Consider the following 16,989-nt stretch of genomic DNA (forward strand, 5'->3'; position numbering starts at 1 on the left):
ATAGATTATGGCATGCATTTATTTAAGAGGCTAAAATGTCCATAAAAATGTCCTTTTGCATGCTGCAGAGTGGTAAAGACTTATTTGGACAATATAATGATGAAAAGAGCAAGCAGAAACAATATTAAGGAAGTGAAATCCCATGGGTCAGACAGAGTTCAGAGGAGTTGAGTCAGTAAGAATTAACACAGCTGGGACCAAGGCAGGAGTGAGTGAACTACAGCATTGGTTCATGGCTTGGTGCTCACCTGCTGGGATGGCGACACTGAAGGCTTTTGACTGAGGACCCGGTCCCCTCCTGTTTGCTGCACGAATTTTGAAAATATAGCGCTCCCCGGCCTGCAGACCATCTATTATGGCTGATGTTGTAGCTCCAGAGTAGGTGATGGACTTTGCTCCAAATGGCTTGAGAGCCGGGGCGTATGAAAGAATGTATTCTGAAATGATTTGGCAGACGGTTGGAAGGAGGAAACTGAAAACAGTCCTGTTTCCAGCGGACAGACTGTATGGGTAGGATGAATTAGAACGTGCATTACTAAAATTAATACACTAGCAATGCACGCCAAGTCAACAGCTGGAGTATAAAGACATGAGAGAGAGATACATGTATATATGTAGGTTAAGTTGAATATCTGTTCTTATTTAGAAGAGATACTTCTACCAGAAAATATCAGCACTGCAGATTTGCCAAATGGTAGCAACATCACGCCTGTCCAACAAAATCAAAATATGACACACTGTGCTTAACCAGAGCTACAGCCAAACACCGCAGCAGACAGAGCAAAGCAAGGTCTGGTCACCACTTTGAAGCTCACCCTGCTCTCACCTTTGAGTTTTGAATTACTGTGATACCTGTGCTCTGCCTTAGCTTTCTGCATTGAGAGAAATTTTACCCCTATAGGAACGATTCTGGCCACAAAGAGAAATCTTCCCATTATACTCCCAAGGAGTACAGATGAGATCTCAGACACGTGCAAGCTGTATTCTTTTCAAATCCTCTGTAAGAGGCACAGGTATCAGACAAGACCAGGGTTTTGATAATAAATTTTATGGGCTTCCAGCTTTCTCTACACAAAACCCCACAATAATACCTGAGGAGCCACAGTGCCACAATGAGAAAACTCTAAAACATAATGGCATGGGGTTTTTTTCTTGAAAGTGAGCCCATATTCATTGTGTTAAGAAATAAGCCATGCACAGTTCATCAAAATCAAGGTAAAAAATCATCAATATTTTATATGCAAATGCATTTAATGCTTCATTGAAAAACAAATCAAGGCATCAGAAGGCATGAATCTTTTGTTTGAATCTTTTTTAGTTTTTTTTTTAGACAGGAATTGCTTTCATAGCAGAGACACTGGTGCAGCTTCTGATAACTATCAAATGGCTACTGGAGAACATTTTCCCCCATTATTTTTATACATGGTATAAATACATAAGAGGACAGGGTGAAAAACAAAAGGATCAAAAGACAAAAATTCCTGATTACCACAAGCTATCAAAATGACCACAAAATGCTAATTCAGTGATTTTAGTTAGCCAGTAAAAATATCTTGTCATTTATTTAGTTTAAAAATAAGACCTCTCCTGTAACACTTCATACTCAAACAATGATATATTAGATGCGTATAAGCATTCAGTCCTTGAATATTGGGTATCTTTAAAATGATTGCCTTGGATGAATCATCTAATAACAATGCAGACAAAACAGCACAAAGTGCTACAGATTGGTCAAAATTAGGAGCAGACTTGAAATATAAGATAATGTCCTTGCATGACCCTTCTTACAGAAATAATGATTCTTGGACACAACTGCAGCTCCATTGAAGCAATTGGCACGACTTCTACTGACTGCAAAACAAGAAGGAATTCCACCACTGCCCTGAAGAATACATAAAGTAGGTCTTCCAGACACGGTGTACCTCCCTCCAGGCCAATGATTTTTCAAGTCCTGAGATGCTGTAGTGGTGATAAGGGACCTCCAAAAACTTGTGTAATTTGAGAACACAATCCTGTTAACCACTGAAGAACAAGAGGATAAAAAATCAGCCTCGTTTTCAGAGGGAAACAGGAAAAAAAATCTCAGAAAAAGCTTTTTCTTTTTCTTTAATTCTATGCAAAACGTAGCCAACTGGCAAATTATGTTTATGACTGTGTACAATAACACTATAGTACATAAGATTTATGCATGATGTCTGCTGAAATCAGATTTGTGCTTGCTTCTTAAGCTGAGGATTTCCTTCCATGACAAACCAGAAATAAAACACAACATAAACCCACTCACTTTCTTGGCAACTACCCAACATTTTTTCCTCTTCAACTAATTCTTAAAAGTCTTTCTGGAAACTTCCTTCTCAAGCCTCATTTTTGACCTGCCTATTAATGGAAGAAGAGATAAAATGTGCATGCATGATACCCCAGGAACCTGTGTGATATCCCAGGCAGACAGTGACGGTGGCTTCTTGGTGGCACTGTGGAGACACTGGGCTGGAAACGTGAAAATCTTGCTTGGGTTTAATCAAGTGAACGAATCCCGGCACAGCCAAGGTTCCAGCTTACTGCAGGGCAGCAGCTGCCTTTGAGAACACCAGCTCCTTGAGGGAGTTAGAAACCAACAGTGAAGACTCACCTTTGACTTTTCCTTCGCTCTCTGGAAGAGCATCCCAGGATGCTGCTACAGAGGTTGGTTTCCCCTTCAATGGCCAAACATCCAAATTTTCAGGTGCACTGGCAGGAGCTGGGAAGCAGCCATACGCAAAAGTAGCAAGTCAGAACAACAGCCTACACCTTTTGCTCCATAGCAGAGATTCCTATACAGCTACTTCCAAGATAAACATGAAGAGTACACATGGCTCAGGTCCATGCTTGTTTCTGTCACATCTCTCTCTCAGACTGCCATAGTGAAATTTTATTCCATATTTTTAAGAACAGGAGGTCTGCACAAGACTGCTATTGTGGCTTAGCTGGAATGACACAATAATTTGGTTGTTATGGACCACTGCCCTGTACCAAAGGGGCTTGACAGCTTCTCCAAGGAGGAGGGCGGATTTAAATTTGCTCTCCACAGAAAGGAATGGAAGCCAGGTTACTCTTCTCAAAGGAAGGGGCACATCTAGCTGTAGGGGTCCAAGGACTCATCCCACAAAAATCCCACCTAAGCCGCCTCCCCTTGCTTTCCTTGTACCACAAGAGCAGTTGGGTGTGCTCCCCTGGTGTGCTTCACCATCACAGGGATGCAGGCAGCAGCACTGAGGCCTTTCCCATACTCTCAACCCTCTGCTGCCCCAATCAATCACTTGGCTCATTCTGGCCTTAAGTCAGCCCTACTCCACAGCTCAAACACTACAACTTTGTGTTACCCCAATGGCCCTTTGAATGCATACCTGCCTCTGGGGTCCGCTGGTAAACAGACACACTCCATTTGCCTTCCTTTTCTCCCTCCAAGATTTGGATGGCAAACTCGTACATAGTGTCTGGCACTAGGTTCTCCACCAGTGCCCGCCGGTTGGACACCTGCTTGTAATCCCACCTTGCCGATTCCCCCTTTTCCCGATAGCGAACATTATACTGCCTGGCATCAGAAACACAGGAAAATTAAAGTTCACATGTGGAAGCTTAGCATTAGCAGAACCAGAGCAGGACAGGGATGCTTTGACCTCAAGTAGCCTTGTGGGGCTTAGGGAGGAACCTATTGAAATGCAAACAACAAAGTACCAACAACAAAACCTACTGTATTTTTTCCTTCCTCTAACAGAGTATGATTGTTTTCATCCCAAAGGATGGACCGCTCTTTCAAGACTCAAAAACCACCCTCTTCCCTGGGGGAAAGCTGCAGGATTTTGTGAACTGAGGCAGGCATCCTTGGGGGTTCCACACCACCATCTCACTGCCTCGTGGCCATGAGCATGGCTGGATTGCTGGCAGGCCCTTGCTCCCACAACAGCACCAGTGGCTCAGTTCCCACTTGTCTGCCTAGATAACTGCTTCCACAAAGAAATAGCGAACATCTAAAATTGCAAGCTTTCCTGCTCTGACTCTCAGGGTATTTCAGCGCCAGTTTGCACAGCTCTTCAGTGTTCCCAGGCTGAGCAACACAACCCAGTACTTTCAGATCTTTGGCAGTTTCCAGACTATGTCTTTGTTTGTTTTGGTCTCCAACTGCTGCAGCATGCTGCCATAAGCCAAGTTCTCACTCACAGGAGCCCCAGCCTGTTCAGCCTCAGCTGCATGGGGCTTCTGGGGGGTCAGAGGATGCAGGGTGCAATGATGGGTGTCTTTCCCACTGCAGTGATGCTTCCTCCACTCACAGTATAGTCATCTCAAAGCTTAGTCTGTTTTGACAACTCAACTCAACACTCTGTGGGCTCTGCCTTGTTCCCCACTCCTTCTTTTCCCATGCATCTTTGGGGATTTGCTGGCTGTGGTGGTATACAAGCACTGAAACAGCCAAATACCTGAGCTGGTGCTGGCAACACTTCAGAAGAGATGTAAACCCCTGTAGTACAACACTCATACAGATCTCTAAATGCTAAGGAGCAGGGCGCTAGGAGGCAAGCTAAATTATTCTCATGACCAACAGCAATTAAATAAATGCAAAAGCATTCAGTAGAGCATTGGCAGCAGTTTCCCTCCAGCACCCATTTAAATAACCCAGGGCTAAGTACCTATTTGCTGCAACCTTCCGCTTTTCATACAGTGGGTCTGTCCAAGTAACAAGCACAGACTGAGAGGACATAACTCGAACAGTTATGTCTTGTGCCACCTCCACCTCCTCCTCCTCTGAAATGGCAAAACAGAACAGTATATCACTAACAACATTGGAGTTCTCATAAAAAACAACAAATGTCTTCAAATGACACTATAAAATTCACAGTGCACAGTTGATTTAGAAATACAGGTGGGAGTGGAAAACTAATTACGTTGATTACTGATAGTATTTCATGGAAAGATAATTTCTTTTGTTAGCTGTGTACCTGCTAGACCACAGTACTAATACATTCTCCAGTCCTTCAAAATTCTATTAATCCCCAAACTGTTACTCACAGCAAATGTTATATTAACATACTGATATTCATAATCTCTGGAGAATGTGCTGCTAGGGGTACCTGGAGAGCAGAATTTTTGTCTCAAAGAAAATTCTGAGATTTTAAAATCAGGTTTCATTTTGAAGGGCAATAAAATCTTCTTCAAAAAAATTTTACAAGGGAAAATTAGTATATATTTTATGTTTTTGAGTGCTTCAAACAGGTTGTTTGAATTCAGCTTTATTTTTTTTATGGTATACAAGATAAAAAGAAAATAAAAAATCATTGAAGTGAGCTGTTTTGACATATCAGAGTACCTTCTGAAAATAATTTACAAAATTTTAAAATTAAGTGAAATTAATTTGATATTTTGAATTTTTATAAGGTTCCCTTTTCTATCTGTCAATCAGAATTGTTTTAGTAGTCTATCTACTAGCCAATGAAAGATTTATTGCTTTTCCTTACTAGTATAATAGTAACTATATCCAAGTCTCCCAAAGGCACAGAATGTACAAGGCATGACCTTCCAGACAGAGTTTTATAGACAAGTAACATTGGAAAAAATATTGATGTCTCAGGAAAGGAAAGGAGCCAGTAAACTCTGGAGGATGATCTCATTCTCTAGGGATCTTACTCATATATGACTGAAATTCAGGGAGAGATTGCCCTTCTCTTCAGCAAGTGTCACATTAGCCCAAAACCCAGCACTGCCTGCACAGATGACAGCAGATGTGAAAGAAACGTACCTGTGACTTTTCTTTTAGTTAAAGATGACCTATAGACAGGTTGGCTCCGTCCTTGTGAGCTCCTTGATGGCAGCGAAACCACGTGAACTGATTCAGAGGCTGTGCATGCAGGGAAAAACAGAAGGTTTCCTGTAACCTTCTTCATTTAAAAGAAGGAATGGATTTCAGAGTGGTCCCACCACATGCAGGCAGAATCCGAGCTATGGCTCTTCTCTCCACCCTTTCCCTCCGCTGTTAATATGACAAACTTGCACATGGTGTGTCTTTGAAACAGCATCAAATTCTCCTACAATTTCTACCCTATTCTCTGTGTAATGCCCTCCCTCTGCTAAGATACAGATCATAATTATAACAAGTATTTTCATTTATAGGAAGAAGGGTTTTTGATAGCTAGGACAGCATATGACGTGCACGCCTAGCAGCCACAAGGGACTACAGAAGTGTGCTAGCTCAGCCACGTGCTATCAGGGAAATTCAACTCACCTAGTTTTCTTGCTTCCTGGTTTTGTCGCTCTTGTGGCATTGGGGCATAGCTCATCCTTCGGTTGCTTTCTCCATATCCACGGGGATAACCTTGGGATCTGCTGCGTGGACCTCTGAAGCCTGCTCCATAAGGCGGTTTCCACCGAAAAGGTAACTTGCCATCTGGAGACTGGGCTCGCACTCTCAGAGGTCTGCTTGGCATGTCTTATGCCAAAGACACACAAAATAAACAAACACACACACAAACCTCATGACAGTTACTATGAAGCACATGACACGCACATCAGTCCACATATGTCTGTTGTAAACACATCTTGTGTAAATCATGTAAAGATCAGAATAAAGGGCATGATTCTATAGCTTTTTATTTTTTCCTGTAAAACCAAATTGGAGTAACAACAAGCTTTCCAAGGAAGATGTACAATACTCAACAAGTGTTTTTTCCCAGGCCCTTCAGACAGACTGGTGCAAGACCTTGAATGTGAAAACATATCGTAATACAAGGACTCCTGCCAGAAACTGGGGATGTCTTGTAGCTTTCCTTTCCTTTTCCTTCTTTAAACCCCCTTTCCCTAGCTCAGGCACACCGGTACATTACTTTTGGGGAAGAGCTAAAGTTAAGTGTAAAATGAAGCACAGAACAGTTTTACTCTTTAAACCAGGTTCTTTTCTCCTAAACCCATGGAGAAATGGGTTTCCCCAATGGTTCTGCTCCCAAACAGACTCATACCTAAAATGTCTGCTCTGTCTCAACTCCTGACTTCCCAAACTCCCATTATATGATCCCTTGAGCACTGTAGAAGGTACCTAATGCAAGTTGGGTATTTTTTATCATTTGCTGACAAGTTAGCAGCATTTTTCTAAGAAGTGACACTGATGCAAGTCTTGAAAGATCTTTCAGTGAAAAAAAAATCCCTAGTATCCAATCTAAACCTCTTGGGCAACTTGAGACCATTTCCTTTTGTTCTGTCACCTGAAAGATGGGAGAAGAGACTGACTCCCACCATGCTACAACCTTCTTTCAAGCAGTTGTAGAGATTAACAAGGTGTCCCCTGAGACCTTTTCTCCAGGCTGACAACAACTCCTGTTCCCACAACGTTCCTTTCAAAGACCTGTGCTCCAGATCCTTCCCAGCCTTGTTGCCTTTCTCTGGACTTCCTCTAATACTTCAATATCTTTCTTGTAGTGAGGGGCCCAAAACTGGAAGTATCACCAGTCCAAGTACAGGATCCCTTTCCTGGTCCTGCTGGCCACACTATTTCTCATACATTTTCCTCATGTCCAACCCAAACCTCCCAAACAGCTACCTGCAGCTTCTGCACAGTGTTACAGCAGTACATGTGCCTTGCTCCCACCAAAAAGTGACTTTCTTGCAGCCTCCCAACAAGGAGCAGCTGGCTGCTGAGAGATGTTTCCCTGTCCTCCTGTTTGTCAGACTTGGCCAGCCTCACTCCCTTAGGCTCTCTCTGGAGCCCATGTGCCACTGGTAGCCTCTACATGCCCAGATCTCAATATTTCTCCTGAGTGTCCCAGCCCTGGCTGAGGGGAGTAAAATCTCCTGTCAACCAACCACGCTCTCCCAGGTGCCTGCAGTTTTCTAGGCTGCAGTGGAAGCACACTGTGCTGGATTTCTTTCAGCAGCCCTGTATGTTCTGGGAAGAACACTGCAGCCCAACAGCTCTGCTTCCCCAGTCAAAGCTGCAGCTTTCATCTGCAATTAAAATAGAGAATTGCAAGGGATAAAGGATACAAAAGGAACCAGCTCAGCCAGAGAGCCATATGGAAAGTATTCAACCTAAAACAAATGTGGTTTTAGGCAAAGAGAATTGTATTGACCCTAAGGCTGAATGCAGGGATCAGCTGAGATTTTAAAACCAGGGCTTTCCAAGGCTTTAATTTCTTCATGGTAGCACCACACTCTACTACCCCTTGTTCCCATTTCACTAGTTAGTTCCAGTTTCTATTTATCATTCCTCATCACAGTTTGACCGGCAGGAATCTGAAGGCACCCAAGATGGAGTTTTCACCAATGCTTAAGATGGAGTTATCAGCAATGGTTAAAATGGCATTGCTGATAACTGCTGATCCATCAAAACCAGCGTTTTTGTCTGAAGCCTGTGCCAGGCTTTATAAGAAAGGGACTTCTCATTAAAAATGAAGAGCAGGAGCTTACCACAGCCCAGGAGCCATCAGTCTGGTCTGGGATAAGGCTGAAGGCCCTGACCTCAGTCACACAGAGGAAGATAAAGCTGAGTTCACACCTCCCCAAAGAAGTATGTACCAAGTTGCTGTCCCACCAGGTTTAACCATGCCAAAGGGTGGGCACTCCCCAATCAGAAGGACATTTCATGTTCCTTAAGACCCCAAGAGCCACTGTCTTCTGCAGTCACAGCCCCTGTACCTCAGCATCCCCTTGTCCTGGTCTCCTGCTCTCATCTTGGCTCTGGGAAAAAAAATCTGAATTCCACAGAGAGGATAACCCTAGGACTGTAGACAGTGATCAACAAGAAAAACTCATTGTATCCTAAAGACTAGAGTTTTGTCCTTCTGGGCAGGCTCATTCATGTTCAAAAAAATTCCTCAGAACCAACAACAACAACAACAATCACACCAAAAAAATTAGAACTGTCCTAAACAAGTTACACTCACTAGAGAAGGGATGGGAGGAGGAAGTAATAAATCCCATGCATCATTTAAGTCATTCAAATCCCAGTGTAGTCCCTTCCTGTAGGGATACTGAATTCCCCAGGAACTGTTTTAAACAGTCTTAAAAGAATTAGCTATCAAGTACTTGACTGATTTTAAGGTTGAGTTTTCCTCATTTTCCCACTATTTATCCCTGTAAGCATCTCTAAGTATTTTTTGTCTTTTGTTCCAAAACTGATTTAACAGCTTTCTGGACTTCCACTCTGGTCAAATTAAATCAACCGGTAATCATCTTCAGAAATAATCTAAAGAGCTACCTGCAATTACATTAAAATAAAATGCTTTTCTAAATTCTGGAAAACGAGAAAGAGTCATCTTAAAAGTACTCCCTTGTAGTCTCTTCAGTCTAGAAATCCAACATTACTTAGAACTGCAGGAATCTGTGTACAGTATCTTGACCCCAAAAATTCAGGGCTGATTAAAGCCTTGGTACTGACTTCACAGATGAAACGTCCGCTAGTATTGCCAAAATTTCTCTCTGTGTCAGTACTGGAGGAAAGCATTTTACAAATTATGTAAGCCCAAAGCACAAGGTCTAAGCTGAGGGTAAAACATCCTCTGAACAACCACACAAGAAGGCAGCTTGCACTTGCCAAATCATACAGATTTCTTCAGAGGGTCTCATCAATTATCTAGCAAAGGAAAACACAAAATAGTTCCAGAAGAAAAGGGAAGTACTGACCCCTAGCAATCAATCTATAACTGCATGGAAAAACATACCAAACAACTCAAACCTATTAAGATACAAGCAGAAAAAGTAGTTGAAACTTGAGGTTACAAAAAATCAGGCACTTCAATTTACCACTACAGGTCTAGGTACAAATTTTTCTTTTTGCCTTCCATAGCGAACAAAAACTTCTTTACACTTTGTGTGCCATAACTTCAGGACTGGAAAACTGGACCTATAAAATGGCTTCTGCTGCAGAGATGACACATGACTTGGCACAGTCAGTAGACAACATCCATATAGTCTATAAACAACTATCAATCTCTCTTTTCACTTCAGGCGGAAGTCTGGGAGACTGAGTACAGTGACCCAGCCACGGCCAAAGTAACAGCTTAGAGGCAGAAATTGTAGCTGCTAGGAGATAAAGTCATCAGAAAAGACCAAAAATGGTAGCTGGTAAATGAAATCCTGAAATGGGCAACTTGACCAAAAATCATCAGAATCTGCACTGCAATAGCAAACTGGTGGGATTTTTGCAGGGCTTTTTTAAGGGGAAAGGTGGTGTTTCGGTTTTTTTTTTTATTTTAAATTAAGTTCCAGGCATCAAATGAGACTTACTGATTTTGAACCCTGTACTTGAGACCACTGCTGCTTTACCAGACAAAACAATATGAAATGTTAAAGAAAAAGTACTGAACTGCTCAGTTCAATCATCCTTCTCAAAAAGTAGATTCCTGTCTTAAGAAGTCTTTAACTGCTCCCTAAGCTCGCTCAACCAATTGTCCTCTGAGGTAAGAACCTTGCACCACAGACAATCTGCAATCCAGTTTCAGAGCTGAGAAACTCACTTTACAGACACCCTGCACTTTTCCACTCAAAACCACTACCAGGAATAGAAAAGTACCTCAGCCAGACGTGGTTCCTAGATCTCTGAGAAAGAAAGCAGAAATGAAAGCAGAGCTTTACCAGCAAAGTCAGGCATCTAAGCTCTGTAGTCCTATGTGCAACTTAAGGCTTTCAACCTTTTTTGATTATTCATTAACAGGAAAAGAAAAATGTCATTTTACCATAATTGAAAAGGATAGGGGAAAGAAAATATCTCACATTTCTGATCCAGCAATCCACCCAGGTGGCTGCTCTCCTCCTCACCGTCACATACTCTGACTGCTACCTGTCACCAAACAGCTATTCCCAAGCCACATCAGCAGGAAAGAAAGAGGAAAAACACAGTATTCCAGGAAGATAGTTTTCCACCCAAAAATTAATGTCCCGTGTCACTTTGGCTAAGTGTTAACCGGATTTTTTTTTGGAAGTTGATGGTTTGACCCAAGCTCGGTTAAGAAAATGTGAGCAATTCCACCAGCTTCGATGAGGGCTGGATTGGAGCCATCCCAAGAAGAGTTCACTCTGCAAAGGTATTTCCAGCAGTGGGTGAGCCAGCTTAAACAGTGCTGATGTGGCTCTCCAAACTGCGATGTGCTGACTGCTCCAAATGCACAAGACTCTGGGCTCAGTGATTTCCCTCAGACCTGCCCTGGCACAGAGCAGAACACAAGCTTTAGTTGGGATCTTCAGAATACTGCAGCAGTTAACACGTGTAAGAGCCTAAGTATATGACCAGAGACAGCACGACTGAAATGGAAAAACAAATCCACCCTGAGGCTTACTGGCTCGGTAGGTCCCCTAGCATCTTAAAATGCACTGATAAACTTTTCCCTGTGTGGGCTGATCAACTTGTAATGCCACTAATTTATATACTCAACACCAGATCTCCTCCTGGAAATTATCAGTTAAAGCAGTAGAGGCAAGCAACATAAAAATCCTTTGTTTCTTGCAGAAAAAAAAATTTAAAAAAATCATTTAGCACATTTCCACACACTTCTGCTTGGCACAGAAAGCAGGGACTGGAACGCTTTAGCTCCTGCAAAGCACAATGGAATCTGTGCCATAATTCATTGGGCTCTGGTCAGGAGTTTTGGGCAGAGGACCAGTATCCAACTGTAATGTCTGATTTAAGGAAAGCGATTCATTATACATCTGTAGAGGAGTTACCTGGCATCCAGAGGACATTCTTTAAATTGACAGCGTCAACAGAAGTTTCCAGTGCTCTCTTTGAAGAGCCTCTGAATGTTAAGCACAGTAGACCAGGGCATTTTTCAAACTCAGGAATGTAATTCTACATGATTAACACGTGTATTATGACTTAGGAAAAAACAACAGTGAGTTATTGAAGGCTTCACATCCTCCCATTGACATCAATGCACAGGCTTCCTTCTGCATCACTGACGTTTGAAGGGAGCCCACTGAGGCTGGGCTACGTCTGTCTCACACTCACTGGCTTTGGGCACCTCACATCTGGGCTTCTCCAGTGATCAAACCACTGTGCAAAGGCCCCCAGGAACCTCACAAAGGCTGTCAGAGCACACTGCAGCCACAGCCCTGGTCTGCAAGTGCCCATCCAGTTGTTGTCCAACACCTGACTGTTCACTGAGTTGGAGGAAAGGCAGTACTGGAGAGACAACAGCTTTGGGGGTTCCTTGTGAGGACAGAGCAGGTGAAACCAGTTGACAAAGGTACGGAGCTGCCCTCACCATTACTGGCTTCACCCACACACTGAGCTGGGGGACTCCTTTCCAATAACTTACTGGGCTATAATTGTCTGTCTGTTCTCCCTGAAGACTGCACCCTTGATATCTTGCCCTAGTCATGATGTTGCTCATCTACATCTGCTAGCGTATTTATACAGCCAAAACCTTTAAACTTCAAGATACCATCTGTGACCATATCACTCACCAGGTAGGTACGGGCACTACAAAGAACTCCAGCATCAAAAGAGATGAAGTGCACAGTCACTGCAACCACATGTGAGGTATGGACAACAGGTATGTGGTTGTGCACACTCCTTGGCAGGACATCCTCCTCTTGTCAGTCACCATAAGGAGAGAGCTGCCTTCTAACCCTACTGCCTTGTAGGTGTGACTGGTTGGCTTGAACAGGCATCTCAGGTGATAGAAAAGCATTGTTTGTATCAGTGCAACCATCCACAGCACATACCTGGGCAAGGGTCTGTCAGTCAAGACTTCCAGAGAAAACAAACAATGTACCACATAGAGAAATGCAAGAATGGATTAAGGCCCACCTGTGGTTCCCTCTAAAATGACAGCTACAAAGACATGGATAGCATCTCCAGCCAGCATGACAAGGGGGTAAAATCATGACACTTGGCAAGGGAGAACTGAGACTCAGTAAGCTGTGCTTTGCTGCATGCGTTAACCAAACAAGAAAATTTTATGGAAACAGTTCCTCCAACTGGGCCCAGAGCTGCAACAGCAAAAGCCATCCATGCTGAGCCATATAGCTCCCAGAACACTACTGTTATAATTTTAAAACTTGCAATTTCCATCTCTTTCCACATTCTTCTCAAGAGATGCTGTGAACAGCTATGCCTTAAAAACAGCCCCCTTGCTTTATTTTACATAGCTGTGCCACTACAGCATACATTTTCCACTTATAATTGTCACTTGAACACTGACATTAGTCTCATGAGCTCTTAAAAATATCCTTCACCCCATGCATTTTGACACAAGACTGCATTCAAAGCTTTTCACTGCTCCACAGCTTAAACCTTCATAGTTTCCAGCTGAAGCCTTGATAGCATACTTTGTCTCCAACTTACTTTGAAACCTACTCTGGCTCCAGAGGTAGAGGCATCAAGTCATTGCTCCTTTAGGTCCAGTGAGAAGAGTAACCCCTGACAGCCCAGAAGAGGTGAGCAGGTGGTTTTCAAGCTCTCCTGGCTGCACAGCTCTGGCCCTGGGGCTCCTTGTTGCCACGCACACTAATGTGCATGGGCTGGGCTCCAAAACACATGGTTTACCTCAGGCCACTGTTTCAGCTCCTGGAGAAATACAGCCCACAGCTCAACTCAGCAGCCACTTCTGGGAGAGCAAAACATGAAACCTATTCCAGCAGCAGGCCTCCTGAATGTTTCCAGATATCAGACAGTGAGATGGATATGGATGGATATAGCATAATCTGTAAATCAGGTGCAGTATGTAGGGGTGTGACCCTTCTAAAATAAAATCCTCAATCACTAACAGAAAAGGGAGCAGCATTTGTGATGAATGTACTTCGAATGTCATAAAAACTTTAATTATTCCCAATTCCCTAATAAGTAAAATACGGAAAAAGTTGAACACTTGGCAGACCTCTTTCGGAAGTGTTTTTAAAACCAGCTACTCCAAAACCAGCACTGAAAGGTGGCTTTTAAACCTGTCACTCAAACTATCCCTTTGCCTAGATACATTTCCTCCACCTGGCTGTCTAATACTAACTCACATTGATATTAGTCTATTTTTCTTTGGGATTCTCGACAATGCATCTTTCAAGGTCCTTATAATATTAGCTTGCTTACATTTGAAGTCTTAAAAGCTCTTCATCTGGTGTAAAGTATTTTGTTTCTGGTGGATTGTTCTCTTTTACATGGCTTAACCATATCAACCACAGATACTGCCAAAATGACTGACAGTATAAGGATTTTTCTTCCTATGCAGGACAGAGTCATAATTCTGACTCCAGTTGTTCCTTGAGAGTCCAGAAAACTGTCAGAGGATTAGGTGGTATCATCAGCAGAATTATAGACTTTAAGTTTTTGATAATGAATAAAAATCAGCTCTATAATATTTGACTAAGTTTCAAATGTTAATACAGCTATCCTTTCAATCTTCGTTTACTGACTTCAAGTCTAACCTTTTCTAAACTTAAAAGTGGAAGACTGTAAGGAGGGACTGGATGCCTGCGGTACTCCAGTTTGACCCAAATCTCCCTGGCTTCAGTGGAAACCTCACTGGAAATTTGACTTGCAAGACGGGGGACTCTCTGATTTTACAGAAAAACAAGTTTATAGCAAAGCTCACCTATTTCTTTAACATCAACAAGGAGGAATAGCTTGAGGTGTCAATGGATCTGATAAAGCCATTGATCCCAAATGATGCCATATACACCCCTTCAACTCCTCAGCTGCAGCATAAAGGGAATGTTAGTGCTTCTCTGCTAAATGCACCCGAAGTTTCCCAGTGCTGACACTACACTGCCTCACAAGACTCCTGCTTGAATCAACTGGCAGCTCCTGTGACACTCAGATTCTTCGTAGTGTGCAAGAAACTCACATTTCTTGGCTTCACTGGAGATTCAATTGTAGAAATGGCACAAATATCAACTTACAACATCTGAAGTCCTGCTTCTGAGATAAATCAGAGCCTGAGGCTGTTTTAAGTGGTGCGGTCTGAATTTCATTTGCTTGCAATCACAAACATGACAAAACACAAGATAAAGTTAGAACTGAGCTTGTTCTCTTCTAGATAATCCTTGTACAGGCTGTCCTCTAGCCCTAGTCAGAAGCTCAGTGACAGGAAGGGAACCTGCCTGAGAAAATTAGAACATGAACCCACACCAAGCAATTCATGCCACGGCAAGACATTGTCAGGAATAGAACATCCTTCAAAGTTTGTGTCTTTCCACACCCTGTTCATGACTGTAGTCACCACATTGTTTTCACCTACCTACACTTTGTTCTTTTCATATTAATGTACTTTATTTACCATAAACTGTGGTAACTTCTTTGTTTCTAACAGTCTAAGATGAAGCACACACCACATAAAAAATGCGTCAGGAAAGTTAACAGCAAACATAACATTGCCTCAAAGCTAACAGACCTAAAATTTTGGTTAGTTTCCTCTTTAAAATTAGGGACACCTGACTCATACTACTTTTTAATGTGCATTCTTGTTGTCAAAGAAGGTATTGAAAACACACTGTCCATTTAAGAGAAGTGAACAGCACAGAAGAGAAACCCACAACAAGACTTGGTCTTCCCAAAGACTTGGAAGCCACACCTTCCCTGGGACATCCCTGACTTCCACCTGTACACATGCACCATCCTCACACTCTCCCCACAGCCACCTCTACAAAAGCTGGGGCCTTCAGCAACATTGGCTCTGGAAACACAGCTTAGTCAATGCTAAAGAAGCCCATTGGTATTACAAGTGGTAACACTCTCCTTAGTGGGGAGAAGTGGGTTTTAAGTATAGTTCATATTTCTCCCTCTGACTGCAGGAGAAGAAATCCCTGGGAAATTCCAAAGGCAGCAGGATCCCCCTGAGCAGCTCCATGGCTCCCGAGGGCAGACCCAAGGGCACTCATGCATCCATCTGCTGCCTGGGGCAAACTCATGGGTTTCAATAGGCTCTTCCATGCAAGCTCCTGGAGAGAAGAGCTCCCCTTTGCTCACCCCTACCCCAGTCTACTGCTTGTCCCTCAAACATTTCAAAGCTCTGTCAGAGGCGTGGGGATACTCTAAGTGCCACTTGGAACCCAGGCAGGATTTTGGCTGCACAACCCATGATGAGCAGCAACACTCTTTTTCTCCTCTAACAACCTCACAATATTGTCCATGACAACAGCAGAAGGTGGCGTGAAAACAACAAAAAGCTTGCTGCAGGATGGAGCATTACCTCTTGTAAAGTATACTGACTCCCACACTGAGAGCTGCCAGCTCTGAGACACAATCTCTACAGGTGTTTCTATGCAAACTATTCTATTGACTTCTATTGATTCTATTGACTGCTGGTACAAATGCATGTGGTAAAATCCAGCATGGTAGTAAGAAGAAATAACATCAGCTGCTAGCACTACTCCATTTAACTGAAGTTTATGGTGGTTTTATGAAAACGTGGAATAAGACAGAATATTTGCTCAGACTGACTTAGACTCAGTGGCTTTCTTACATTCTGTGAAGCTGCCACCGAGGAAATGTCTAATTTCCACATGAGGAAATATATGCAGAGCTTTCTTTAAGCTGAAGGTGAAACTCTAGCCATAGCTAATGCCCACATGAGTATGGCTAGATGGGAGGGATGACAGGATTACAAGCCCACAAACGCCCTTCTCTCCAGCACTGACACCAGAGTGGAGCTTGCATGATGCTGCTCTGCCCAGACTGGACGTGAGTCCTGGGTGTGTGAATTACTGCACTGCAGCTTACCCACATTTATTGTCACCCCCACACAGGCTTGCAGATGAGACAACTTATTTCCCTCTAGCTGGACCTCAAAGGATGCCCAAAGGCAAGGTAGTAAAAGAAAGAGAGTATTGTTTCTAGGCTGTCAGGCATCCCCTCCACCACTGCTCCCTCCCCCTGTGCCCGCAGCCTGAGGTAGCTTTGAAGTGGGTTGGCAGGGGACACAAGTCAGAGCCAGAGCATGCACTCCTGTGAGCCAAGCTCTGTCCTGCTCCCCACAGCTATGGCCAGAGATCTCCAGTAAGGAAAACACACCTATTAAAATTGCACTGCTCATTAGGAGG

At 43.1% G+C, this 16,989-nt stretch overlaps 1 protein-coding gene across 1 annotated transcript in view; it reads right to left on the reverse strand.

Moving 5' to 3' along the window:
* FNDC1 (fibronectin type III domain containing 1) overlaps positions 1-16,989 on the reverse strand; it is a 58,806-nt gene that overhangs the window by 29,751 nt on the left and 12,066 nt on the right. Inside the window, exons 2-7 of the mRNA XM_058836548.1 lie at positions 6,254-6,457; positions 5,771-5,869; positions 4,665-4,779; positions 3,384-3,571; positions 2,630-2,737; positions 249-437 (exon numbers count right to left, since the gene is read on the reverse strand). Of these exons, the coding sequence (XP_058692531.1) occupies positions 249-437; positions 2,630-2,737; positions 3,384-3,571; positions 4,665-4,779; positions 5,771-5,869; positions 6,254-6,457 (903 nt within the window). The remainder of the gene's footprint in view (positions 1-248; positions 438-2,629; positions 2,738-3,383; positions 3,572-4,664; positions 4,780-5,770; positions 5,870-6,253; positions 6,458-16,989) is intronic.

This window comes from Poecile atricapillus, chromosome 3 (assembly GCF_030490865.1).
Source record: "Poecile atricapillus isolate bPoeAtr1 chromosome 3, bPoeAtr1.hap1, whole genome shotgun sequence".
NCBI lineage: Eukaryota > Metazoa > Chordata > Aves > Passeriformes > Paridae > Poecile > Poecile atricapillus.